The following is a 27,500-nucleotide window of genomic DNA, read 5'->3' as shown; positions in this document are numbered from 1 at the left end:
CTCGTGTACATCATGTGACTAAATGAAAGCACTGGTCCTGTGTGAGGGGCGGAGCTACTGAAGAGTCAGGTGACCTCAGGCGAGCGGCAGACCTTCGCTGACGGGCATGTTGATGTGCGCCGTCAGCAGCGGCGCGCTCCGCCCCTCGCGCAGGACGAACACCTTGATGATGTCGGAGACGCCCTTGTCGCTGGTGCACTCGACAAAGGTCTGGAGGGGGTAGACGAGGCCGGGCACCAGCAGCGGCACGCGCAGGTACGGCGTCCGCACGCGGTACAGCTTCTCGTCGTACAGGAAGCTGACGGCCAGGTTGAGGACGGGCCGCGCCGCCGCCGTGTTCTGGATGTTCAGGGTGAGTTTGAAGGATGGCCCCAGGCCCTGCACCACCGCGTTCACCTTGAGCGGCTCGGCGGCGCTGGACGACACCGGCGCCATGCTGGACTCCAGCGCCTTCACGTAGGCTTTGGCGGCGGCCAGGCGCATGCGGCTCAGGTCCATCTGGAAGGCGCGGTGCATGGCCGTCCCGTTCTCCCGCTCTCGCAGCGTTTGGTCCACGTACAGTTTGGTCTTCTTGGGGACGTTGAGGCGGACGCTCTGGGCCGGCGGCGGGCCGGGGGCGCTGTCCCGTTCGTCAAACGTCGCCGTCCTCTTCAGGATCTTCACCATCAGCCCACCTCCTCTGGTGGTCATGATGAGCGCGCCGTCCTCGCGGCCGTAGCGGCCGAAGCAGACACTGGTGACAGCGTCGGGCGTCTTGATGGAGCTGAGCAGGTTCTTGTCGCGGTACAGGTGGACCTCGCAGTTGGCCAGGCCCACCAGGACCGCCTGGAAGCCCCGCGTGGGCAGGTCCATGGACGCCATGGTGGTGATGGGGGCGGGGACAAGCGTTCGCCACAGCTTCTTCCCCTGAGCGCACAAACACACAAGAGACAAACAAACACGTGAAGGACGCCATGGGGACAGACCACAACAGACAGACCACAACAGTTCATCTACTGATATCAGTTATTGATTGTCATTGGATTATAGGACACAGTCCTAAAATCACAAGCGGTCCTAATGAGTTTCCTCCGCAGGGTGGCTGGGCACACCCTTAGGGATAGGGGGAGGAGCTCAGTCACCAGGGAGGAGCTCGGAGTAGAGCCGCTGCTCCTCCGCATCAAGAGGAACCAGCTGAGGTGGATCGGGCATCTGTTTCGGATGCCTCCTGGACGCCTCCCTGGGGAGGTGTTCCGGGCAGGAGACCTCGGGGAAGACCCAGGACACACTGGAGAGACTATGTCTGTGGGCTGGCCTGGGAACGCCTCGGGGTCCCCCCGGAAGAGCTGGAGGAGGAGTCTGGGGAGAGGGAAGTCTGGGGAGAGGGAAGTCTGGGGAGAGGGAAGTCTGGGCATCCCTGCTTAGACTGTTAGCCGTTTACTGTCAGTAAAGCAGGTGCACACAGTGAAACTACACTGACATTAACAGTGGGGGGGTCATGGTAGTGAAACAGACTTTAGAGGAAACTGGACCTACAGAGAGAAATGACCCCATGACATCACTGACCCTGTGACATCACTGACCCCATGACATCACTGACCCCGTGACATCACTGACCCCATAACATCATCTGACCTGATGACATCATTTGATCCAATGGCATCACAGAACTGATAAGTGGAATCATTAACAAACAGCCGAACGAATCAATTTGTAAGACTTCTCAGGTATGTTTTCCGTACATTTCCGGTGTGTTTCCGGTGTTTTTTTGGTGTGTTTTTGGTGTGTTTCCGGTGTGTTTCTGGTGTGTTTTCGGTGTTTTTTTCCGGGATGTTTCCAGTGTTTTCGGTGTTTTTTTCCGGTGTGTTTCCGGTGTGTTTCCGGTGTGTTTTTGGTGTGTTTCCGGTGTGTTTTCGGTGTGTTTCCGGTGTGTTTTGGGCACAGTGCAGGACAATCTCATGACCATCCAGTTCACTGTAGTCAGTCCTTGGGTTGCCGTTTTCCTCTTGGCAGTACTAATAGGACTGGGTGGGGGGGGGGGGTGTCTTTTAAATGGAACGGTACCAGATCCAACAGACTAGAACATGTATTAACCAATGCCTACAGTGTCCAGCCCATACGGCGTGGACTCCGCCCCTCTGGGCCGGGCACTCACCTTCTGTGTGAAGCCCTGCAGACTCTCGTCGGTGCATCCCACCACCACGTTCTTGGCCACTCTCACCAGACCGACAGGATGTGACGACAGCTCGATGCAGTACTTGGGTTTGTCCGACTCCCTGAACAGGACCACAAACGCATCATCAGAGCAGGTGAACCACGGGGGGGGGGGGGGGGGGGGGTGTTACAGGTTTACCTTCGCAAGATGTAGATGTTTCCATTCCGACACGCCACGGTGATGCGGAACTCCACGTCAAACTGTCCTGTCACATCCATGAGGGTGGGGACGGAGGGTAGAGACATCTGCAACGGACAGAACCAGAACCAGGGACGGGTCAGAACCACTGACCCACAGAGGTACCATTCAGCCCAAACACCACCTGGTCCACAAACACCACCTATGGAGAACTCATCACATGGACCCTGGTCTGTAGACCCTGGTCCGTAACCCTCTGGTGTCTCTTTGTGCTAAAGCTAATGGTTGAACATATGTGGTGGTTTTGTTGTCCTAGAAGCCCCGCCCCCTGGCTCCAGTCCTGTCTATAAACTGTTTTCTACGTGTTCACCTTGGACAGGATGATGAAGGCTTCTGGGTCCAGGACGTAAACGTCACAGCTCTCGGTGCCGATGACCAGACAGCTGACGCCATCTTCATCAGCTGTGCTCTTCTTCAGAGTCCCAATGACGGTGATGACGGTCTGAAACAACACACACACACACACACACTATGTATATATATATATATATATATATATATATATATATATATATATATATATACATACATACATACATATATATATATATACATACATACATATATATATATATATATATATATATATATCTATATACACACACATATATATACATATATATATAATGTGTATATAGCGTCTAATGTTCATATTTGGTGCATGTGGGCGGTACCTGTCGTCTGATTGGCTGCTGTTTGTGCAGTTGGATGAACTGGTCCATCTCATTGGTCTCCAGAGACAGGAAGTGGAGTGAGCGGACGGACAGGGGGACGTCCGCCTTCCTCCTGATGCCCTCCAACATCTCCTTCAGCGTCAGCTGGTCGATCTGCCCCTCCCTCACCTGCTGCCACACGTCCTGACCAATCACAGCACAACGTCTCAGGTCAAACAACAGGACCGCCTACATCACAGGTGTCCAACCTGTGGCCCGAGGGCCGAACCTGAACCGTCCAAGGGTCCAGTCTGACCTGTCCAAGGGTCCAGTCTGACCCATGGGATGGACTTCTGAAAAGACCTGAAGAGTCCAGGGCTGAGGGGACCCATGACCTGCCTTGACCTTTGACCTGTGGGCAGCGTCCTGCTCACCTGCTCCAGGGCGTTGACCTTTGACCTTTGACCTGACTGCTCACCTGCTCCAGGGCGTTGACCTTTGACCTGACTGCTCACCTGCTCCAGAGCGTTGACCTTTGACCTTTGACCTGACTGCTCACCTGCTCCAGGGCGTTGACCTTTGACCTGACTGCTCACCTGCTCCAGGGCGTTGACCTTTGACCTTTGACCTGACTGCTCACCTGCTCCAGGGCGTTGACCTCCAGTCCCGGCAGTGTGAACTTGAAGTACGGCCTCAGGTTCTTGTAGACGTAGATGCAGGGTCCGGATGCCACGGCGACGGCGGGGATGCGCGGCTGGTGCAGGTCCATGAAGAAGGCCACCAGGCCGGAGGGCAGGTCCAGCAGGGCGCTCTCGCTCATCAGCGCCGTGCCGCGGTACACCTTCAGCTTCATGGCCGAGGCGCCGCAGCCCAGGTCGCCCGCCACCAGACGACTCTCTCCGTCGCCGCTCAGGTCGGCCAGGTCCACGCACGACGAGAAGGTGTAGAGGCCGGCCACCGGGTCGTAGTGGGCGTCCAGCCACTTCCCGCCGTCGCCGCTGGGGTCAGGAACTGACATGACGACAGGAAGGGGAGGGGCTTCTGAAGGGAAGACCTGCCGCACAGGTGAGTCCTGACGGAGCCGGTCTGTGGATGAAGTCCAGTTCTGAATGTTCAGGATGAGGTTTAACCCTTTCATGTGTCAGTTATGACTACCTTCATCAAGATTTGTTTCCTGAGTGATTTTATTGTAATTTTTCTTAAGGCGTGAAAAAAAACAAAAAAAACAATGCAGCTGAATTTTTTATGAATCTATTTTTTATGGAGTTCCAAAACTGTCCACTCAGCCTGACACCATGCACTTGATTTTAAAAGCAAACAAACATGTATTTACTGATAAACTGTGTGAAAACTATGAAATAAAAACATGTTTAATGCAGTTAATCTGATGTTTTCTCACATTTGAACAGACTCTAATACTAGTTATTACTCCCTTCATGGAGATAAAATGAAAAAAACTCAACTTTTGGTTTAACCCATAAAGACCCAGGGCTACTTTTGTGTTAGTTACCAATTCAATTTTTCTCTCTATTTAACTTTTGTGAAGTGATTTACCACCATGTATTATGAAACAATCCTCTGTACTTTGCATTTTTTCAGTGAAAATCATGTATTTTCCTATATTTAATTAACTGACACTTATATCAAAAACAGAGAAAATTTAAGAAAAAGTGACTTTTTCAGCAAAGATATCAATAACTAAATGTTAAACCCAGTGTGTCCATCCACTGTCATTGATCCAACTCCATGGCTTTTACTGGTGAATCAATGTTGTAGAAGATGATGGTGTTTCCATGGTAACTACTCTGAACGTCCAGATGGGTCTTAACTGATGACCATGAAAAGATGATGAACTATATTTGACCTGAATTATTTCACCATATTCATGGGTTTAATGGTTCAGAAGTTCTTCCATATTTTAGATCAGTAGATGACTTTGGTTGCCAGTGGCTGTTTGGGTCTTTATGGGTAAAAAAAACCCCCAAAACTGTTAATTACAGTTTAATAACAATTAGCAGTTTCTTCCACTCAAACATGCCAGTGCAGATCAGGTTTATCTACAACAGCACAGTTACAGTACTGGTCTGAATGTTAGTGCATTATTATGGGATGGTGCATAAGCGTCCACTGTGTTGGCTGATATGGATCTGAAACAACAAAACCCATGAATATACAGAAAACATGAACAGCTGTCCACTGGAGTGACCACTGGAGTGACCACTGTGCATGAAAGGGTTAATAAATGCACATGGAGTTTATGACAGTGAAATTAAAAAAACAAACACATGAAAAACTAAGTCACTAAATCAAAGACAATGAGTGTGTTTTTGACTCTTTTTATTTCACTTAGATCAGTTTTGATTCGTCATCTTTTCCGATAATAACATCTACTTTTTCAAATATTCATTATGGAGCAAAACCCCGCCCATAAACTGGAAAGAAAAGAGGATTTGACATTTACTGTGTTTATCCTCTGGTATCCCGTCCTCCAAGGCCCTTACTAAGCACCAAGTGGGCCTTTTTCACACACTTATGGAATAATGTCAAAATAATGTTCATACAGTTTGTTTTTAATTCTTTTACACTTTTTTCTATTTCATCAACTTGAGCCTTAAATAAAAATACCAAATACTCAATAACTGTCACATTTTTAACCCTTTAAATGCCATGTGTGTAATGTAAACAAACCATTTTTTTGATGCAAAAAACACAAAAAATTATTATTTTTTCAATATACTCCATAAAAAGTGGATCACATATTATTAGATTTTTCATTCTGGCATATGTCAGTGATTAACTCCAACACTGGTTAATTTGCATTATTATTATTTTTGGCGCTAGGTCAAATGTTCAAAAATACTAGCATCTGTCACCAAGTGTGCGTAAAATGCACATCTATAAATCAAACTATTAAATATTATATATTGATTTATTTTTCTGCTCTAATTGGATTTTATTTTTGTAAATCCAGGTCAGCCCTAATCATACAGATCAAATAATTATTCATTTTACATTTTTTTTAAACCCTGTAAACGATCTCTTTTCATCATGATGTCACTACATTTTTGGATTCAAAAAACACAAAATATGTTTTGTTTTTTCAAAATACTACATAAAAATTGGATCACATTCGATTTTTGCAGCCTGGCATTTGTCAATGATGAACAGCAACATGAACAACGTTACTAAATGACTTTAGCCCCTCCCCTCTCAGATGAAGCCCAGATCTCAGTAAAAGCAGGATTTCTGCCTTAAAGGCTTTGGATCAGAAACAGGTTCTAATGTTAGAAACAGTGCGTTTTATGCACACTTGGCAGACAGATGCTAGTCTGATCATTTTCTTTTGTTTACAATGTGCACATTTTAGTTGGTGGACAGAATTTTAAAGATCATGAAAAAAGGAACAACTTTTGAATTTTAACCTTATTTAAATTGTGAAAAATAATGTGAAGTTTTTTAAAACGAAGTGCAAAGTGTGCATAAAAAGCACACCTGGATACCGGAGGGTTCATATTGATACTGAGTAATATGAAAATGTTTATTTTAGCATTTTTATCCACCTTTCCCTGAATAATCCCCATCCTATTGACCCTTCGGTGCAGTGGATGGAGCCTGTTCAGATGCAGATGCAGAAGCTGAGCAGAAAAATGACTGAATGTTAGAGTCAGTCCTTCAACACATGCTTGAGAACTGATAAAACAGCAGCGGATTACACTGAATACAGCCTCAAGTCACCTACATGACCCTTTACATGTCCTAAACCTTTGCTTTAATCAGCAGAAAGGCCATTTATCAAAGCTAATGATGCTAATTAAACCGTTTCTTCCTGTGTTACTCACCGTTGCCAAGGAAACCGCGTCTCCTTCCCAACCGTGGTTGAGTCGGACTCGCGCTTTTACTCGTTTCTGTCTAAAAACGCGGAGTATTTTCAGTCAAAGCCGTCCGAAATGTTTCTGCAGATAGATTGTGCTCCAGATAAAGTGCTCCTGTGGCAGCTAGCTGATGTGTCTGAGGAGATAATCCATCAAATCCACTCCAATCCTCCTTCGCTCTGCCTTCGGCCCCGGCTGATGACGTCTAAATCAGCCGACCACGTTCACTTTTTTTTGTTTTTTTTGTTTTTTTTTGTTTTCACTTTTTTGTCAGTTAAAGCTTGTAAATAATATCCATAAGCTACTAAATAGAACTGTTTTATTTTAAAATTCACAACGTTAAATTAAAATAGGCAGTCACGTTGTAACATTTTGCAAGTTCTTCTTCTTTTTTTAATCACACGAAAGAAAATTTGGTGCAATATTTATTTTGTTTGTTCGTCGTGTATTTATTAAATAGTTAATATAAAGATCTATTTTGCCGAGTGATTAAATGAAGAATTAAAAAACACGTAATCTCGCGAGATTTGTGACGTCTCCCTGAACTCATCTCTGATTGGTCCGCTTATTTCAGTTTAAACACTAGACCGCGGAGAGCGAAGAAGAAGAAGAGCTGTTCGGAAAGGAAAATACACGCACGGTGAGTTCAAGTCTGATACAAGTCGGAACTGAAGTCAATAGCGGTGCTTTAGTGTGAAATAACTTATTTTATAAAAAGCCAAACTAGACAAATGAACTCCTGTGTTTACGGGGGTTGACGAGCTGTGGCTAATGCTAATGCTAACAACAAACAGCTCGCTACCACTCTGAAATCCCAACTCTTGAGTCTTATTTCTAACATTTATTTCGTTTCGATCTGTTCTTGCGTGAATGTGTGACAGAGAGAATCCAGTTTGGGACAGGTTATGTGAGTGTTTACAGTTCTGATGGGTCGTTTTGTTTACAGGGATCATTCCAATCGGACTACATTTAAGGCTGTTTGTTGTGTTTATTGTTTCAGGATAATTTTTCAGTCAGTCATTCTCTGGTAACTCCGCCTAAAACAGAATACAATTAGGTGGTGTTTTTGTTGGCAGAGTTGGATATCGTCCTAATTTTGCTAGACCGATAAAAGGAGATTGAACTGAATGGGACATCAGACCTTTTGGTTCGAACACTCTGTCAAGGGGAGGAGACTCAATCAAATTTTATTTATATTGCGCCAAATCATAACAAAAGTTCTCTCATGACACTTTACATTCAGAGTTGGTCCAAACCAGACTGAAGCCAATTTACAGAAAACAACAGAATCCTCCAGGAGCAAACACTAGTGAGTGCAGACAGAGGAAGGAAAAACTTCCCTATGAACAATAAACCAAAAACACATCACATGGAACCTACAGTGTATCTTATTGGCTGTCTTCACTGAGTATCTGCACAAACCCACTTTTTTTTTTACCTAGTACAAGGATAAGACCGTATACAGCATGTTTTTATATATGTTAACATTTTCAGTGTGTGTCACTCCCATTCTTAAATCACTCCATTGGCTCCCCATTTTATATCGTTTTCATTTTAAAATTCTGGTGCTAACTTTCTGGGCTCTACATGTCCAGGCCCCTGCATACATTTCTTCACTGATTCAGCCCTACAGCTGGGCTCATAGCCTGAGATCTTCAGGGCAGCACCTGCTGATGGTTCCTCACACTTGTTTGAACACACAGGGTGACAGGTCTTTTAAAGCTGTAGCACCACGTCTTTGGAATGACCTGCCTCTACACCTACGGTCCATGGACTCTGGAGAGAGTTTGAAAAAACACCTCCAAACACTCCTGTTCAAACAGGCTTTTGAATTTACCAACCGACTCAGGGCTGCTACTAACTGATTGCACTTTATGTATTTATTATATTTTAATTTCATTTTATTGTGTTTTTAATGCTATTTTTATTTGTACTGTTTATTTGTATTTCGCGCTGTAAAGCACTTTGTGACTCTGTCTGTGAAACGTGCTCTAGAAATAAAATTTACTTACTTTGAAAATGTGAAAACACTGAGTTGATTTCAGTTTTAAGTTCAAGGATTGTGTGTGTGTATTTTGTCGATGCTGTGTGTGTGTATGTGTGTGTCCTCAGAACATGGAGTCCTCTTTAGTGGGTAAACCTGAGCGTGTGGGCCCGGTACAGGTGGAGGACATTAAGAGGGACCTTCTGAGTGACTTCACTGCTCTGGATGCACAGGTGAGTGTGTGTGTGTGTGTGTGTGTGTTCACAGGTGAGTGTGTGTGTTCACAGGTGAGTGTGTGTGAGTGTGTGTGTGTGTGTTCACAGGTGAGTGTGTGTGTGTGTGTTCACAGGTGAGTGTGTGTGTGTCCATGGGTGCGCTTCCTTTACAGCTCAGCTGATGCCACATGAGGCTCTGGGGGGTGGAGTTAACTGTGCTGTGGCTCTGGGGGGCAGAGTTAACGCTGCTGTCCTCTGTCTGCAGCCCAGCGCTCAGTGTGAATCTGAGAACCTGCAGGTTTTCCTCCGAGTTCGACCGTTTACGTCAGCGGAGAGCGACAGCGGAGAGTCCCAGGTAGAACAGAACACACACACACACAAATGAAGAGTCAGACGGCACAGTTGTGTATTAGCATTACACACACACACACACAGAGAACACATACACACAATTCCAACTGGAGATGCTCAGCTTAAAAAAGAAGACAAATTCAAAGAACAGACAATTAAACAGACAAAAAATACCTCAAATATCTGAAAATACCCAAACGGAACAGCTGGATGTGTCGATAAATGTGTGGAATATGGATCAGAAGGTAGAGTGTGGCAGTGTAAGATCCAGGTCCAGATCCAGCAGTCCCACATGGACCCAGGTCCTGTCCAACAGTGTCTGTGTTTAAACTCAATAACTGATCTGTTGAATCCATTTCTGAACAGGTCTGAATCAGAACTGTCACATGACACATGGGTCACATGACACACAGAACATTTAAGGGTTGAAATATTGAAACTCCTGCTGCGACACAGAGACTGAAAATGACTTTATTCAAATGTCGAAAACATGCAGTTCTCATCATAAATGGATCCTAAAGGTGTCCAGACACTGTGTGATTTTAGAGGTGGTTTGTCACTGGTGCTTCTCTTTGTGGATGGGTCCAGATGTTCCTCTAATGGTGTGTGCTGCTTGGTGCAGTGGACATGGGCTAAGGAGAAGACATGAACACCTCACCACCACCTCACCACCACCAATCGTGTGTTCGCAAGGAAAATGGAGCTGTTTGAAATCCTGCTCGCTCCTGGTGAGGGTATGGCACTGTCAAAGCACTGCCACGAGCCCATGGGCCTCAGATTCTCACACTGTGCATGCACGAACACAGAGCATGGTTTCTAATGCTAAGCTAACAGTAGCTGTCTATTGTCCTAGTGCAGTTTAGCTGTTGCAGCTTCCCTCCCGTTCCCTTTGCTGTAGGACTGACAGCCCATACTGTCCACGTCTGGACAAACAACTCCTGCACCAAACGTGGTCGTCTGTTCTTCTGTTTTCATTCCTCACAGATAATGGCACATATTGTTAAAGCAGCTCGTTGGTTTTTGTTTAGCACTACCATTTGGTGACTCACGCCAGTACACAATCGTCTATGCACTTTCAGATTCCTTGGTATTTTAATGTATTTCTGGATCTAACACTGGAATGTGTGGTGCGTCCTCTGCTGTATGGTCCTACAGTGTGGTGCGTCCTCTGGTGTATGGTCCTACAGTGTGGTGCGTCCTCTGGTGTATGGTCCTACAGTGTGGTGCGTCCTCTGGTGTATGGTCCTACAGTGTGAGCAGTCAGGTCACATACCAGCATCGGTCCGTACTAGGGATACAAATTATTAATTAATTAATTAATTAATCATTAGTTGGTTGCCCTTATTGATCGATTAATGATTAATTGATAAGCGGCAATTTTCCTGAGAACCTGAATTTCTCTTTCAATACGGTCTATAAGAATAAAAGCTAAATATTGTTTCTATACTTCATGATAAAACCATGTCATATTCCTTAATGATTGATTTATTGAACCATTGGATACAGTCAGTGTTTCCTGAGGAATTTTATCTGTTGATGTGGCAGTGTGTAATGGGGGGGGGGGGGGGGGGGGGGGGCTCTTGTGTGCCTTTGGCCAGTGTGTGTGTGTTTTTTGTGAGGGGGGGGGGGGGACTCGCACGCGCATAGAGTGGCTGGGGGATGCGTGCGTGCGTCACTTTCCGTCCTCCTTCTAATCCTCTGGGGGTACAGTGCAGTCCGTGCCCCCGCAGAAGTGAAACTTCACTGACTGTAGACTAAACCAACCTCCAGGGAAAACGCTCCGATACCGACCCCGCATTTGTGTGTGTATTTATTTGGGGTGCACCACTCCCACAAACAGACTGTCGGTCTGTGTTTGGTCCTCCGTGTCCATACAGACATTCTAACTCATCAACGCCGTGATCCGGTTCAGTGACCGCCTATCCCAGCCGCAGCGCAGCACGGACAAACCGTCAGCCTTCAGATAGGTGTGGACGGGCAGAAAAGGGCAATTAACTGACAATTAATAATTTAATCGAGCAAATTCTTTTTGACAATTAATCCTTAGTCAATTAATTGTTTACATCACTAGTCCGTACAGTGTGAGAACATGAATCCTGAGCCTGACTTTACAATTGATTTACACAGTTTGAGATGGAGCTGTGTGCAACGATCGAAATAATCGCAGTGTATGGACGCCTTTAATGAAACGCAGGCCTGTAACTCTGAGGGTAAAACTCCACCAGTATTGGATCAGACTGGATGTGGTCTGTTTGTGGGTCAGACTGGATGTGGTCTGTTTGTGGGTCAGACTGGATGTGGTCTGTTTGTGTTCTACAGGACTGTGTTTCCGTGGAAGGTCTGGACACTGTGGTCCTCAGAGCTCCCAGGAACATCAGGTCACTGCCTCAGACGGCTCAGACCTTCACCTTCACTCAGGTACCGCTCACTGCACCTGCATGTGCCCCGCCCATCTGCAGACACACCCACCTGCAGACACGCCCCTGGTCCGCCCCCAGGGCTCAGACATTCAAATCTCCGTGTTGGTTTGGTTTGTTTTGGTTTCAGGTGTTTGGTCCAGACTCCTCCCAGAGGACAGTGTTCCAAGGCTCTGTTCGAGGTTCAGTCCGACACGTTCTAGAAGGAGGAAACTGTCTGGTGTTCACCTACGGAGTGACCAACGCAGGGAAGACCTTCACCTTCCTGGGTCTGAACACACCTGTCTGTCTGTGTCCATCTGTGTGTGTCCATCTGTCTGTCTGTGTCCATCTGTCTGTCCATCTGTCTGTCTGTGTGTCCATTTGTGTGTCCATCTGTCTGTCTGTGTGTCCATTTGTGTGTCCATCTGTCTGTGTGTGTCCATCTGTGTGTGTCCATCTGTCTGTCTGTGTCCATCTGTCTGTCCATCTGTGTGTCCATTTGTGTGTCCATCTGTCTGTCTGTTTCCGTCTGTCTATGTGTCCATCTGTGTCCATCTGTCTGTCTATGTCCATCTGTGTGTCCATCTGTCTGTCTATGTCCATCTGTGTGTCCATCTGTCTGTCTGTGTCCATCTGTGTGTCCATCTGTCTGTCTGTCTGTGTCCATCTGTCTGTCTATGTCCATCTGTGTGTGTCCATCTGTCTGTCTGTGTCCATCTGTCTGTCTGTGTGTCCGTCTGTCTGTCTGTGTGTCCATCTGTCTGTGTCGATCTGTCTGTCTGTGTGTCCATTTATGTGTCCATCTGTCTGTCTGTGTCCATCTGTCTGTCTGTGTGTCCGTCTGTCTGTCTGTGTGTCCATCTGTCTGTGTCGATCTGTCTGTCTGTGTGTCCATTTATGTGTCCATCTGTCTGTCTGTGTGTCCATTTATGTGTCCATCTGTCTGTCTGTGTCCATCTGTCTGTCTGTGTGTCCGTCTGTCTGTCTGTGTGTCCATCTGTCTGTGTCGATCTGTCTGTCTGTGTGTCCATTTATGTGTCCATCTGTCTGTCTGTTTCCATCTGTCTATGTGTCCATCTGTCTGTCTGTGTCCATCTGTCTATCTGTCTGTGTCCATCTGTCTGTCTGTGTCCATCTGTCTGTCTGTCTGTGTCCATCTGTCTGTCTATGTCCATCTGTGTGTGTCCATCTGTGTGTGTCCATCTGTCTGTCTGTGTCCATCTGTGTGTGTCCATCTGTCTGTCTGTGTCCATCTGTCTGTCTATGTCCGTCTGTGTGTGTCCATCTGTCTGTCTGTGTGTCCATTTATGTGTCCATCTGTCTGTCTGTCTGTCCATGTGTCTAATGGGTCAGTCTGTGTGTCCATCTCAGGTCCAGATCATGACAGTGGTCTCCTCCCTCGCTCTCTGGCCGTTCTCTTCAACAGTGTGGACGGTCGTCTGTACTGTGGGAACGACCTGAAACCACAGCGATGCAGAGACTACAGCCGACTGAGCCCAGAGCAGCAGAAAGAGGAGAACAGCAGCAAGAGGAACCTACTGAAGATGTACAGAGAGGGAAAAGAGGTGAGAACCTATTGAAGATGTACAGAGAGGGAAAAGAGGTGAGAACCTACTGAAGATGTACAGAGAGGGAAAAGAGGTGAGAACCTACTGAAGATGTACAGAGAGGGAAAAGAGGTGAGAACCTACTGAAGATGTACAGAGAGGGAAAAGAGGTGAGAACCTACTGAAGATGTACAGAGAGGGAAAAGAGGTGAGAACCTACTGAAGATGTACAGAGGGAAAAGAGGTGAGAACCTACTGAAGATGTACAGAGAGGGAAAAGAGGTGAGAACCTACTGAATATGTACAGAGGGAAAAGAGGTGAGAACCTACTGAATATGTACAGAGGGAAAAGAGGTGAGAACCTACTGAAGATGTACAGAGAGGGAAAAGAGGTGAGAACCTACTGAAGATGTACAGAGAGGGAAAAGAGGTGAGAACCTACTGAAGATGTACAGAGGGAAAAGAGGTGAGAACCTACTGAAGATGTACAGAGAGGGAAAAGAGGTGAGAACCTACTGAATATGTACAGAGGGAAAAGAGGGGAGAGCCTACTGAAGATGTACAGAGAGGGAAAGAGGTGAGAACCTACTGAAGATGTACAGAGGGGGAAAAGAGGTGAGAACCTACTGAAGATGTACAGAGAGGGAAAAGAGGTGAGAACCTACTGAAGATGTACAGAGGGAAAAGAGGTGAGAACCTACTGAAGATGTACAGAGAGGGAAAAGAGGTGAGAACCTACTGAAGATGTACAGAGAGGGAAAAGAGGTGAGAACCTACTGAAGAGGTACGGAGAGGGAAAAGAGGTGAGAACCTACTGAAGATGTACGGAGAGGGAAAAGAGGTGAGAACCTACTGAAGATGTACGGAGAGGGAAAAGAGGTGAGAACCTACTGAAGATGTACAGAGGGAAAAGAGGTGAGAACCTACTGAAGATGTACGGAGAGGGAAAAGAGGTGAGAACCTACTGAAGATGTACAGAGGGAAAAGAGGTGAGAACCTACTGAAGATGTACAGAGAGGGAAAAGAGGTGAGAACCTACTGAAGATGTACAGAGGGAAAAGAGGTGAGAACCTACTGAAGATGTACAGAGAGGGAAAAGAGGTGAGAACCTACTGAAGATGTACAGAGAGGGAAAAGAGGTGAGAACCTACTGAAGATGTACGGAGAGGGAAAAGAGGTGAGAACCTACTGAAGATGTACGGAGAGGGAAAAGAGGTGAGAACCTACTGAAGATGTACGGAGAGGGAAAAGAGGTGAGAACCTACTGAAGATGTACGGAGAGGGAAAAGAGGTGAGAACCTACTGAAGATGTACAGAGGGAAAAGAGGTGAGAACCTACTGAAGATGTACAGAGAGGGAAAGAGGTGAGAACCTACTGAAGATGTACAGAGGGAAAAGAGGTGAGAACCTACTGAAGATGTACGGAGAGGGAAAAGAGGAGAGAACCTACTGAAGATGTACGGAGAGGGAAAAAGAGGTGAGAACCTACTGAAGATGTACGGAGAGGGAAAAGAGGTGAGAACCTACTGAAGATGTACAGAGGGAAAAGAGGTGAGAACCTACTGAAGATGTACGGAGAGGGAAAAGAGGTGAGAACCTACTGAAGATGTACAGAGGGAAAAGAGGTGAGAACCTACTGAAGATGTACGGAGAGGGAAAAGAGGTGAGAACCTACTGAAGATGTACAGAGAGGGAAAAGAGGTGAGAAACTACTGAAGATGTACAGAGGGAAAAGAGGTGAGAACCTACTGAAGATGTACGGAGAGGGAAAAGAGGTGAGAACCTACTGAAGATGTACGGAGAGGGAAAAGAGGTGAAAACCTACTGAAGATGTACGGAGAGGGAAAAGAGGTGAGAACCTACTGAAGATGTACGGAGAGGGAAAAGAGGTGAGAAACTACTGAAGATGTACGGAGAGGGAAAAGAGGTGAGAACCTACTGAAGATGTACGGAGAGGGAAAAGAGGTGAGAACCTACTGAAGATGTACGGAGAGGGAAAAGAGGTGAGAACCTACTGAAGATGTACGGAGAGGGAAAGAGGTGAGAACCTACTGAAGATGTACGGAGAGGGAAAAGAGGTGAGAACCTACCGAAGATGTACGGAGAGGGAAAAGAGGTGAGAACCTACTGAAGATGTACGGAGAGGGAAAAGAGGTGAGAACCTACTGAAGATGTACAGAGAGGGAAAAGAGGTGAGAATACACACTGACTACTGAATACATGGGCACAGACAGACGGATGGACAGACAGACAGGCTAATTTAAATGTGGTTCTCAGTTGTAAATAAGGTCCATTTAAGACTGAAGCCTGAATAAAACCAACCCAAGTGTTCTGTTGTGTCATTAATTACCTCCGCCAAGGAGGTTATGTTTTTGCCAGGGTTTGTTTGTTTGTTTGTTTGTCTGTCCGTTAGTGTGCAACATAATTCAAAAAGTTATGGACAGATTTGGATGAAATTTTCAGGGTTTGTTGGAAATGGGATAAGGAAGAAATGATTAAATTTTGGTGGTGATCGGGGGTGGGGGGGCCCACGGGGGGGGGGCACTGATCAGCCTTGGCGGAGGTCTGCGCTCTCCGAGTGCTTCTAGTTAGGATTATTATTATTATTACCTCTGCCAGGAGGTATTGTGATTGCTTTGCTTTGTGTGTGTGTGTGTGCGTGTTTGTTTGTTTGTTAGCAAGATAACTCAAAGAGTTCTGGACCCCCTCACCCCCGATAACCACCAAAATTTATTCATTTCTTCCTTGTGCCAGTATCAACATTTCCTGTAAATTTCATGAAAATCCGTCCATAAGTCTGAGTTATCTTGCTAACAAACAAACAACCATGCACACATGGGAGGCAGATCTGTCTTGGCAGAGGTCTGATTTCTCCGAGTGCTTTTCTTGTTATAATTCTTCTTCTTCTTCATATTCTTCCATGTGGAGTGTTTCAGACTTTTCTGTTTTCTCTGCAGACCGACAGGATGCAGACCTCAGGCAGGTCCACGTTCCTAGACGGTCAGTGTTTTTACACCTCATTCATTTTATCAGTGCAGTGTGTGTGTGTGTGTGTGTGTGGGGGGGGGGGTTAGTGCTCCATTACTAATTGGGGGGTGGGTCTAATCGAGCTTATATATGTTGCGCAGGTTGTGCCCCCCTTGTGACAGGGGTGGGGGGTGTGATGGATGTGGCCGCTGAAGACCAGGGGGAGTACCACAGTGTACCTTACTGTGGGGGGGGGGGCATAACATGCTGCTTGATATTGGTGCTTATACAGACTAACACCCCCATTTCAGTCCCACCCCCCACCCCCAATTGTGTCCCAGTGCCAGTACTGCCCCAACTGATAAACACTGATGTAAATAAACCAGGTCCAGTTTGAATTTGAACCAAATCCAGTGAAAAATTAAAGCTGCAAGCAGCATTGGGCGGGACCTCGCACCGGGCGATCCGCCTCCCCCGCGATCCACCACCCGTGACTGTCGACGCCTCAGCTCCACTCACACCTCTCCGTCCCCATACCAGTTCCCATCCTTTAGTGTCTGTCCTCCTTACATCTGTACAGAACACCAGTGACCCTCTGCTGAAACCACCATCACCTTTAAAATGAGACTTTTATTTTGGAAACCCTACTGTGTGTATGTGCATTTGTTTTTAATGTGAGAGAAAGAATCAGTTTGAAAAATTAATTGAAATTGTATGAATAAGTGAGTATAAAAGTGATGATTTACCACATTTAAGGCTTTTATTTTGGAAAAACCCTATTGTGTGAGGATGTGTGTCTGTGAGAAAGAGTACTTTTGAATGAAGAAACATTGTACAAACAGTTGAGTGTTTGGTCATAAAAATGAAAAGAAGTTATGTAATAGACATTTTGTATTATTCTTAATTTTGGTTTTATTTTGAAAAAATGTACTCCGTGTACTTTTGAATGTGTGCAAAATTTCCAATATCCACAATACAATGCAGTAAAACCTGTTTTAAAATAAAATAAAAAAAAAAAAAAAAAAATTTTGGATTACCTGGGACTTGAACCAGGGTCCTTCAGCTCCATAGGTAGCTACATGAACCACTGCACTAAGGACAGAGACATGTGAAAATGTGCACCAGCAAGACTTTTATAGGGATTTTGCCATTTGGAAAAGTGAAACTAAACATAGTCTTCAAAAATCGCTATAATTCCATAACCGTAGGTCGTATCTGAAAAATTCTTTCACTTTTGGATTCTGCAGACTCTTGGGAATTCAATGAGGTCTAACGTTTATGTCAAAACTCTGAAATGAATAAGCAGTAATTGCAGAAACGTAGAGTAACTTTCAAAGGCAGATTGCCAACTTCCTGTTGGAGTTAGCTCATGAGTGTCAGTGTATGATTTGTCGGCTCAATCAGACCAACATTTTGGCATTTGTTTCATGTTTCTGTGACATTCCTACTGGCTGCTAGGGCAGATTTTGTGTGTTTTTTAGTACATAGGTGGCGCTACAGAGTCCATTTTGGCACCCAAGGGGTTAATTTTTGATATTGTATGAAAGTGTTCACCAGCCATGACATACATGGCAAATTTGGTGAGTTTTGGAGCATGTTAAGGGGGTCAAATGACAGTCTAAAGTGGAAAAAGTATGAAAATAAAAGAATTGTTATAAATCAACAACCGTACATCCTATCTCAAAATTTTTTGCATGTGAGCATTGTGCTGAGTCCCATGAACGTGTAGATATGTCACATGTCAGGAAAAACTGCAAAGTGAAAAATGAGTTCCAAACATCACAACTTTGCGGGCTTGTAAAAAAAAAACTAAGACAGTTCCGGAAAAAGTGAGAGATCACTTTTTTGAGGAGGTTTCACTCTATCTTTTGATGCTATTTAGAAGTCAATATGACAAACGGTGTCATCGGAGTTAGTTTTAGAAATTTTATTTTGAAAGGCATATTGCGAACTTCCTGTTGGAGTTAGGTCATAAGTGTCAGTGGATGATTTGTAGTGCTTCATCCAACAAGAATTTTGGCACTGGTTTCATGTCTGTACAACATTCCTAGTGGCCACTAGGGCTTTTCCCATTTTTTTCACATAGGTGGCGCTAGAGAGGCCATTTTGGCACCTATGGGGTTAATTTTTACATTTTATCAAATTTTTCGCCAGGCCTGACATGTGTGCCAAATTTGGTGAGTTTTTGAGCATGTTTAGGGGGGCAAATTCCAGTTTAAAGCGTCACGGAAAAATAATAATAATAATAATAATAATATAAAAACGAACGAAAAACAATAGGGCCTTGCTTGCAGGCAAGGCCTCTCACTGTGTGAGAGGGCCTTACCTTTCGGCTCGGTCCCTAATTAAAGCTGCAAGCAGCATTGGGCGGGACCTCGCACCGGGCGTTCCGCCTCCCCCGCGATCCGCCTCCCGTGACCGTCGACGCCTCAGCTCCACTCACACCTCTCCGTCCCCATACCAGTTCCCACCCTTTAGTGTCTGTCCTCCTTACATCTGTACAGAACACCAGCGACTCTCTGCTGAAACCACCATCACCTTTAAATGAGACTTTTATTTTGGAAACCCTACTGTGTGTATGTGCATTTGTTTTTAATGTGAGAGAAAGAATCAGTTTGAAAAATAAATTGAAATTGTATGAATAAGTGAGTATAAAAGTGATGATTTACCACATTTAAGGCTTTTATTTTGGAAAAACCCTATTGTGTGAGGATGTGTGTCTGTGAGAAAGAGTACTTTTGAATGAAGAAACATTGTACAAACAGTTGAGTGTTTGGTCATAAAAATGAAAAGAAGTTATGTAATAGACATTTTGTATTATTCTTAATTTTGGTTTTATTTTGAAAAAATGTACTCCGTGTACTTTTGAATGTGTGCAAAATTTCCAATATCCACAATACAATGCAGTAAAACCTGTTTTAAAATAAAATAAAAAAAAAAAAATTTTTTTGGATTACCTGGGACTTGAACCGGGGTCTTTCTGCTCCATAGGCAGCTACATGAACCACTGCACTACAGAGAGACATGTGAAAATGTGCACCAGCAAGACTTTTATAGGGATTTTGCCATTTGGAAAAGTGAAACTAAACATAGTCTTCAAAAAATCGCTATAATTCCATAACCGTAGGTCGTATCTGAAAAATTCTTTCACTTTTGGATTCTGCAGACTTGTGGGAATTCAATGAGGTCTAACTTTTATGTCAAAACTCTGAAATGAATAAGCAGTAATTGCAGAAACGTAGAGTAACTTTCAAAGGCAGATTGCCAACTTCCTGTTGGAGTTAGCTCATGAGTGTCAGTGTATGATTTGTCGGGCTCAATCAGACCAACATTTTGGCATTTGTTTCATGTTTCTGTGACATTCCTACTGGCTGCTAGGGCAGATTTTGTGTGTTTTTTAGTACATAGGTGGCGCTACAGAGTCCATTTTGGCACCCAAGGGGTTAATTTTTGATATTGTATGAAAGTGTTCACCAGCCATGACATACATGGCAAATTTGGTGAGTTTTGGAGCATGTTAAGGGGGTCAAATGGCAGTCTAAAGTGGAAAAGTATGAAAATAAAAGAATTGTTATAAATCAACAACCGTACATCCTATCTCAAAAATTTTTGCATGTGAGCATTGTGCTGAGTCCCATGAACGTGTAGATATGTCACATGTCAGGAAAAACTGCAAAGTGAAAAATGAGTTCCAAACATCACAACTTTGCGGGCTTGTAAAAAAAAAACTAAGACAGTTCCAGAAAAAGTGAGAGATCACTTTTTTGAGGAGGTTTCACTCTATCTTTTGATGCTATTTAGAAGTCAATATGACAAACGGTGTCATCGGAGTTAGTTTTAGAAATTTTATTTTGAAAGGCATATTGCGAACTTCCTGTTGGAGTTAGGTCATAAGTGTCAGTGGATGATTTCTAGTGCTTCATCCAACAAGAATTTTGGCACTGGTTTCATGTCTGTACGACATTCCTAGTGGCCACTAGGGCTTTTCCCATTTTTTTCACATAGGTGGCGCTAGAGAGGCCATTTTGGCACCTATGGGGTTAATTTTTACATTTTCTCAAATTTTTCGCCAGGCCTGACATGTGTGCCAAATTTGGTGAGTTTTTGAGCATGTTTAGGGGGGCAAATTCCAGTTTAAAGCGTCACGGAAAAATAATAATAATAATAATAATAATAATATAAAAACGAACGAAAAACAATAGGGCCTTGCTTGCAGGCAAGGCCTCTCACTGTGTGAGAGGGCCTTACCTTTCGGCTCGGTCCCTAATGATATAAAAACGAACGAAAAACAATAGGGCCTTGCTTGCAGGCAAGGCCTCTCACTGTGTGAGAGGGCCTTACCTTTCGGCTCGGTCCCTAATAATAATATAAAACGAACGAAAAACAATAGGGCCTTGCTTGCAGGCAAGGCCTCTCACTGTGTGAGAGGGCCTTACCTTTCGGCTCGGTCCCTAATTAAAGCTGCAAGCAGCATTGGGCGGGACCTCGCACCGGGCGTTCCGCCTCCCCCGCGATCCGCCTCCCGTGACCGTCCACACCTCAGCTCCACTCACACCTCTCCATCCCCATACCAGTTCCCACCCTTTAGTGTCTGTCCTCCTTACATCTGTACAGAACACCAGCGACCCTCTGCTGAAACCACCATCACCTTTAAAATGACACTTTTATTTTGGAAACCCTACTGTGTGTATGTGCATTTGTTTTGTATGTGAGAGAAAGAATCAGTTAGAAAAATGAATTGAAATTGTATGAATAAGTGAGTATAAAAGTGATGATTTCTCACATTTAAGGCTTTTATTTTGGAAAAACCCTATTGTGTGAGCATGTGTGTCTGTGAGAAAGAGTACTTTTGAATGAAGAAACATTGTACAAACAGTTGAGCGTTTGATCATACAAATGAAAAGAAGTTATGTAATAGAAATTTTGTATTATTAGTAATTGGAGTTTTATTTTGAAAAAATGTACTCCATGTACTTTTGAATGTGTGCAAAATTTCCAATATCCAAAATACAATCCAGTAAAACCTGTTTTAAAATGGAGAAAGAAGAAAAAAAAAAAAAAAAAAAAAATTGGATTATCTGGGATTTGAACCCAGGTCCTCTTGTTTCATAGGCAGCTACATGAACCACTGCACTAAGGACAGACACATACATCTGTGCACCAGGAAGAGTTTTATAGGGACTTTGTCATTGTTAAAAGTGAAACTAAACATAGTCTTCAAAAAATCGCCATAATTCCATAACCGTAGGTCGTATCTGAAAAATTCTTTCACTTTTGGATTCTGCAGACTTGTGGGAATTTAATGAGGTATAACTTTTTTCTCAAAAGTCTGAAATGAATAAGCAGTAATTGCAGAAACGTAGAGTAACTTTCAAAGGCAGATTGTCAACTTCCTGTTGGAGTTAGCTCATGAGTGTCAGTGTATGATTTGTCGGGCTCAATCAGACCAACATTTTGGCATTTGTTTCATGTTTCTGTGACATTCCTACTGGCCGCTAGGGCAGATTTTGTGTGTTTTTTAGTACATAGGTGGCGCTACAGAGTCCATTTTGGCACCCAAGGGGTTAATTTTGATATTGAATCAAAGTGTTCACCAGCCATGACATACATGGCAAATTTGGTGAGTTTTGGCGCATGTTAAGGGGGTCAAATGGCAGTCTAAAGAGGAAAAAGTATGAAAAGAAACAAATTCTCATAAATCAATAACCGTACATCCTATCTCAAAATTTTTTGCATGTGAACGTTGTGGTGAGTTCCCTGAACGCGTAGATATGTCACATGTGGGGAAAAACTGCAAAGTGAAAAATGACTTCCAAACATCACAAATTTGCGGGCTTGTAAAAAAAAAACTAGGACAGTTAAGACTAAGCTACGAGATCACTTTTGTGAGGAGGGTTCACTCTATCTTTTGGTGCTATTTAGAAGTCAATACGACAAACGGTGTCATCGGAGTAAGTTTTAGAAATTTTATTTTGAAAGGCATATTGCGAACTTCCTGTTGGAATTAGGTCATAAGTGTCAGTGGATGATTTTTAGTGCTTTTTCCAACCAACATTTTGGCACTGGTTCTATTTCTCTACGACATTCCTACTGGCCACTAGGGCATTTGCCATATTTTTCACATAGGTGGCGCTAGAGAGCCCATTTTGGCACCTATGGGGTTAATTTTTTCATTTTATCAAATTTTTCGCCAGGCCTGACATGTGTGCCAAATTTGGTGCGTTTTGGAGCATATTTAGGGGGTCAAAATCAAGGTGAAAGTGGCGGAGTAAGAAAAATAATAATAATATAAAAACGAACGAAAAACAATAGGGCCTTGCTTGCAGGCAAGGCCTCTCACTGTGTGAGAGGGCCTTACCTTTCGGCTCGGTCCCTAATAATAATAATAATAATAATAAAAAACGAACGAATAACAATAGGGCCTTGCTTGCAGGCAAGGCCTCTCACTGTGTAAGAGGGCCTTACCTTTCGGCTCGGTCCCTAATAAAAAACGAACGAATAACAATAGGGCCTTGCTTGCAGGCAAGGCCTCTCACTGTGTGAGAGGGCCTTACCTTTCGGCTCGGTCCCTAATAAGTCACAACTGAGACCAAAAATGACCCTAAGCTCCTTTACAGATGAAAATCAAACATGAACTGAAACTGAAACAGGCTCTGGACTGAAACAGGCTCTGGACTGACACAGGCTCTGGACTGAAACAGGCTCTGGACTGTGGTGGACTGTGACCCATTAATAACCCAATGGACTGACTGTGTTTTCAGGCTCCGCCCTCAGCTCCGACAGCAGCGTTCACAGTGTTTCTGACTCCGACAGTTTCTGCCTGGACGTCGACTCAAACGTGCGCTTTTCTGTCTGGGTTTCATTCTGTGAGATTTATAACGACAACATCCACGACCTTCTGGAACAGGTGAGTTACCTGACAGACCAAGTTTAAGGGGAAACACTTCCAAACACACAGTTCTACAGCTGTTCCTTCACAGCCAATAAGATCTGCAGCTGGGATTGACCTGGGATTGATGAGTGCTTGGTCTGTGATAGGTTCCTGCTGGACACCATAAGAGGACGGTGCTGCGTCTGTCTCAGGACGTCAAAGGGAACTCCTTCATTAAAGGTACAGTCTTCCATGGGTCTTCCTGGTTGCCTTCCATGGGTCTTCCTGGTGGTCTTCCTTGGGTCCTCTGGTGGTCTTCCATGGGTCTTCCTGGTGGTCTTCCATGGGTCTTCCTGGTGGTCTTCCATGGGTCCTCTGGTGGTCTTCCAGGTGTCTTCCTGGTGGTCTTCCATGGGTCCTCTGGTGGTCTTCCAGGAGTCACCTGGGGCTGATGGGCTGCTTTTGGAGGGTGAAGGCTGCTCTGTCATGTGTTTCAGGTCTACGGTGGGTCCAGGTGAACAGTTCAGATGAGGCCTACAGGGTGATGAAGATCGGAAAGAAAAACCAGAGCTTCTGTGCCACCAGACTGAACCAGCTGTCCAGCAGGAGGTCAGAGGTTAAGCACAGTCACATGACCTCTGTCACTGTTTGACCCCTGACATACCCATCAGGGTTTCAGCTCTGGGTCCAGTTTCGGGGAGGGTGTCAGAGTGGGGGTGCACCTGTCACAGCTGCCTCTGTTTGTGTTCGCAGCCACAGCATCTTCTCCATCAGGATCCTACGAGTGGACGACACCGCAGTTCCCAGAGTCCTCGGCATCAGCGAGTGAGTGACAGGTCTGATTGACGGATGAGTGACAGGTCTGACTGACGGATGAGTGACAGGTCTGACTGACGGATGAGTGACAGGTTTGACTGACGGATGAGTGACAGGCTTGACTGACAGATGGGTGACAGGTTTGACTGACAGATGAGTGACAGGCTTGACTGACAGATGAGTGACAGGTCTGACTGACAGATGAGTGACAGGTCTGACTGACGGATGAGTGACAGGTCTGACTAACGGATGAGTGACAGGTTTGACTGACAGATGAGTGACAGGTCTGACTGACAGATGAGTGACAGGTCTGACTGACGGATGAGTGACAGGTTTGACTGACAGATGAGTGACAGGTCTGACTGACGGATGAGTGACAGGTTTGACTGACAGATGAGTGACAGGTCTGACTGACAGATGAGTGACAGGTCTGACTAACGGATGAGTGACAGGTTTGACTGACAGATGAGTGACAGGCTTGACTGACAGATGAGTGACAGGTCTGACTGACGGATGAGTGACAGGTCTGACTGACAGATGAGTGACAGGTCTGACTGACGGATGAGTGACAGGTCTGACTAACGGATGAGTGACAGGTTTGACTGACAGATGAGTGACAGGTCTGACTGACGGATGAGTGACAGGTCTGACTGACAGATGAGTGACAGGTCTGACTAACGGATGAGTGACAGGTTTGACTGACAGATGAGTTACAGGCTTGACTGACAGATGAGTGACAGGTCTGACTGACAGATGAGTTACAGGCTTGACTGACAGATGAGTGACAGGTCTGACTGACGGATGAGTGACAGGTCTGACTGACAGATGACATGTGTTCATCCACCTTTTAATCAGATCAGTTTAAACCACATGATCAACGTTCTGTTCATCAGATCTGCTGTTTTTAGACAGGTGTATTTACTTGTAGACCACTGTAATCAATTAATTGTAGTGTAATATGTTTATTGTAGTGTGATCTGTTAATTGTAGTGTAGTCTGTTAATTGTAGTGTAATCTGCTAATTGTAATGTAATCTGGTAATTGTAAAGCAATCTGCTAATTTTAGTGTAATCTGTTAATTGTAGTGTAATGTGTTTATTGTAGTGTAATATGTTTATTGTAGTGTGATCTGTTAATTGTAGTGTAGTCTGTTAATTGTAGTGTAATCTGTTAATTGTAATGTAATATGTTATTTGTAGTGTAATCTGTTAATTGTAGTGTAATCTGTTAATTGTAAAGTAATCTGCTAATTGTAGTGTAATTTGTTAATTGTAGTGTAATATGTTTATTGTAGTGTAATCTATTAATTGCAGTGTAATATGTTATTTGTAGTGTAATCTGTTAGTTGTAGTGTAATCTGTTAATTGAAGTATGATCTATTAATAGAAGTGTAATATGTTAATAGAAGTGTAATCTGTTAAGTGCAGTGTAATCTGTTCATTGCAGTGTAATCTGTTACTTGTTGTTGTGTGCTCAGGCTGGCGTTATGCGACCTGGCCGGTTCAGAACGTTGTTCTCGGACTCAGAACACCGGAGAACGTCTGAAGGAAGCAGGAAACATCAACAGCTCTCTGCTGACGCTGGGGAAGTGCATCAACGCCATGAGACTGAACCAGAACGCCAAGTAGGTGAAACACAGGTGGAGGTTCTACACCTTCAGTTCAACCACTGGTCTGAGTGGAGGGTTCTACACCTTCAGTTCAACCACAGGTCTGAGTGGAGGGTTCTACACCTTCAGTTCAACCACAGGTGGAGGTTCTACATCTTCAGTTCAACCACAGGTGGAGGTTCTACACCTTCAGTTCAACCACAGGTGGAGGTTCTACACCTTCAGTTCAACCACAGGTGGAGGGTTCTACACCTTCAGTTCAACCACAGGTCTGAGTGGAGGGTTCTACACCTTCAGTTCAACCACAGATGGAGGGTTCTACACCTTCAGTTCAACCACAGATGGAGGGTTCTACACCTTCAGTTCAACTACAGGTCTGAGTGGAGGGTTCTACACCTTCAGTTCAACCACAGATGGAGGGTTCTACACCTTCAGTTCAACCACAGGTGGATGTTCTACACCTTCAGTTCAACCACAGGTCTGAGTGGAGGGTTCTACACCTTCAGTTCAACCACAGGTGGAGGTTCTACACCTTCAGTTCAACCACAGGTGGAGGTTCTACACCTTCAGTTCAACCACAGATGGAGGGTTCTCCACCTTCAGTTCAACCACAGGTCTGAGTGGAGGGTTCTACACCTTCAGTTCAACCACAGGTGGAGGTTCTACACCTTCAGTTCAACCACAGGTCTAGGTGGAGGTTCTACACCTTCAGTTCAACCACAGGTCTGAGTGGAGGGTTCTACACCTTCAGTTCAACCACAGATGGAGGGTTCTACACCTTCAGTTCAACCACAGGTGGAGGTTCTACACCTTCAGTTCAACCACAGGTCTGAGTGGAGGGTTCTACACCTTCAGTTCAACCACAGGTGGAGGTTCACCACCTTCAGTTCAACCACAGATGGAGGGTTCTACACCTTCAGTTCAACCACAGATGGAGGTTCTACACCTTCAGTTCAACCACAGGTGGAGGTTCTACACCTTCAGTTCAACCACAGGTCTGAGTGGAGGGTTCTACACCTTCAGTTCAACCACAGGTGGAGGTTCACCACCTTCAGTTCAACCACAGATGGAGGGTTCTACACCTTCAGTTCAACCACAGATGGAGGTTCTACACCTTCAGTTCAACCACAGGTGGAGGTTCTACACCTTCAGTTCAACCACAGGGCTTTTCCTTTCACTGTAGAACACAGGTGTCAAACATGCGGCCCAGGGGCCAAAACCAGCCCACCAAAGGGTCCAATCCGGCCCCTGGGATGAAATTGTGAAATGCAAAAATTACACTGAAGATATAAACAGTCAAGGATGTTAAAATCATTTTAGGTCAATTCAATCTAAAGTGGGTCACTACCGCAACTTTTTGTCTGTGTTTAAGTATAAGAAAAGTAAAATTACACAGAAATGTTTACATTTACAACCTAGTGTTTTACAAAACGTGAATAACCTGAAATGTCTTCAGAGAAGTCAGTGTAACTGTACCAATATTCTGCCTGGTACCAAAACTTTTGTGTATTTGTAAATCCACTGTGACGTGTACGTTGTGATGCACATGTGTAAATAAATAAACTAAATCGTAAAATTTTAAAATTTCACTTATTTTTCTTACAAATTTTCAGGTTCATATTTGTTCATTTTAGGTTCAAGTACAGTTCATAGATTCAAACATTTTCATGATGTGATTGTACTTTGTTTCACTTAAAAACAGAGAAAACTTTGGAGTTGATGTAGTTTATAAGTTCTTACTCTATTATTTATATTATTGTACTGGTCCGACCCACTTTAGATCGTATTAGGCTGTATGTGGAACTGAACTAAAATGAGTTTGAC

General features: G+C 44.5%; 2 protein-coding genes across 4 annotated transcripts; one reads left to right on the top strand and one right to left on the bottom strand.

Moving 5' to 3' along the window:
- On the bottom strand, positions 1-7,095 carry bbs1 (Bardet-Biedl syndrome 1). Of its 3 annotated transcripts, none has more exons than XM_030129381.1 (7): positions 6,885-7,095; positions 3,686-4,139; positions 3,067-3,249; positions 2,703-2,834; positions 2,333-2,439; positions 2,135-2,255; positions 1-906 (listed from the first exon to the last, which is right to left on the bottom strand). In XM_030129381.1, the coding sequence occupies exons 2-7, from the start codon at positions 4,061-4,063 to the stop codon at positions 76-78; spliced, it is 1,752 nt and encodes a 583-aa protein (XP_029985241.1). In that variant the 5' UTR covers positions 4,064-4,139; positions 6,885-7,095; the 3' UTR covers positions 1-75. The 3 variants fall into 3 exon arrangements, with proteins under 3 accessions (XP_029985241.1, XP_029985240.1, XP_029985242.1); XM_030129380.1 differs by having other exon boundaries at positions 3,686-4,131; XM_030129382.1 differs by lacking the exon at positions 6,885-7,095 and having other exon boundaries at positions 3,686-4,150.
- Positions 7,096-7,513: 418 nt separating this feature from the next.
- LOC115415739 (kinesin-like protein KIF20B) lies at positions 7,514-25,699 on the top strand. Its single transcript, XM_030129379.1, has 12 exons — positions 7,514-7,557; positions 9,030-9,134; positions 9,382-9,471; positions 11,787-11,885; positions 12,015-12,153; positions 13,238-13,431; positions 16,371-16,413; positions 23,142-23,287; positions 23,419-23,491; positions 23,749-23,860; positions 24,005-24,076; positions 25,545-25,699. Exons 2-12 carry the CDS (start codon positions 9,033-9,035, stop codon positions 25,693-25,695), a joined length of 1,221 nt encoding a protein of 406 aa, XP_029985239.1. The 5' UTR covers positions 7,514-7,557; positions 9,030-9,032; the 3' UTR covers positions 25,696-25,699.
- The last annotated feature ends 1,801 nt before the right edge of the window (positions 25,700-27,500 follow it).

Source organism: Sphaeramia orbicularis, unplaced genomic scaffold (assembly GCF_902148855.1).
Source record: "Sphaeramia orbicularis unplaced genomic scaffold, fSphaOr1.1, whole genome shotgun sequence".
In the NCBI taxonomy this organism is placed as follows: domain Eukaryota; kingdom Metazoa; phylum Chordata; class Actinopteri; order Kurtiformes; family Apogonidae; genus Sphaeramia; species Sphaeramia orbicularis.
Note: the sequence above shows the minus strand (reverse complement) of the source record. Positions and strands in the feature narration are given on the sequence as shown.

Coding starts and splice junctions, on each gene's coding strand:
- bbs1 (XM_030129381.1), bottom strand. CDS start 4,063: ATGTCAGTTCCTGACCCCAGCGGCGACGGCGGGAAGTGGCTGGACGCC. Junction 3,250..3,685: donor AGGTCAACGCCCTGGAGCAG/GTGAGCAGTCAG, acceptor GTGATTGGTCAG/GACGTGTGGCAGCAGGTGAG. Junction 2,835..3,066: donor AGCAGCCAATCAGACGACAG/GTACCGCCCACA, acceptor GTGTTGTTTCAG/ACCGTCATCACCGTCATTGG.
- LOC115415739 (XM_030129379.1), top strand. CDS start 9,033: ATGGAGTCCTCTTTAGTGGGTAAACCTGAGCGTGTGGGCCCGGTACAG. Junction 9,472..11,786: donor GCGACAGCGGAGAGTCCCAG/GTAGAACAGAAC, acceptor TGTGTTCTACAG/GACTGTGTTTCCGTGGAAGG. Junction 11,886..12,014: donor AGACCTTCACCTTCACTCAG/GTACCGCTCACT, acceptor TTTTGGTTTCAG/GTGTTTGGTCCAGACTCCTC.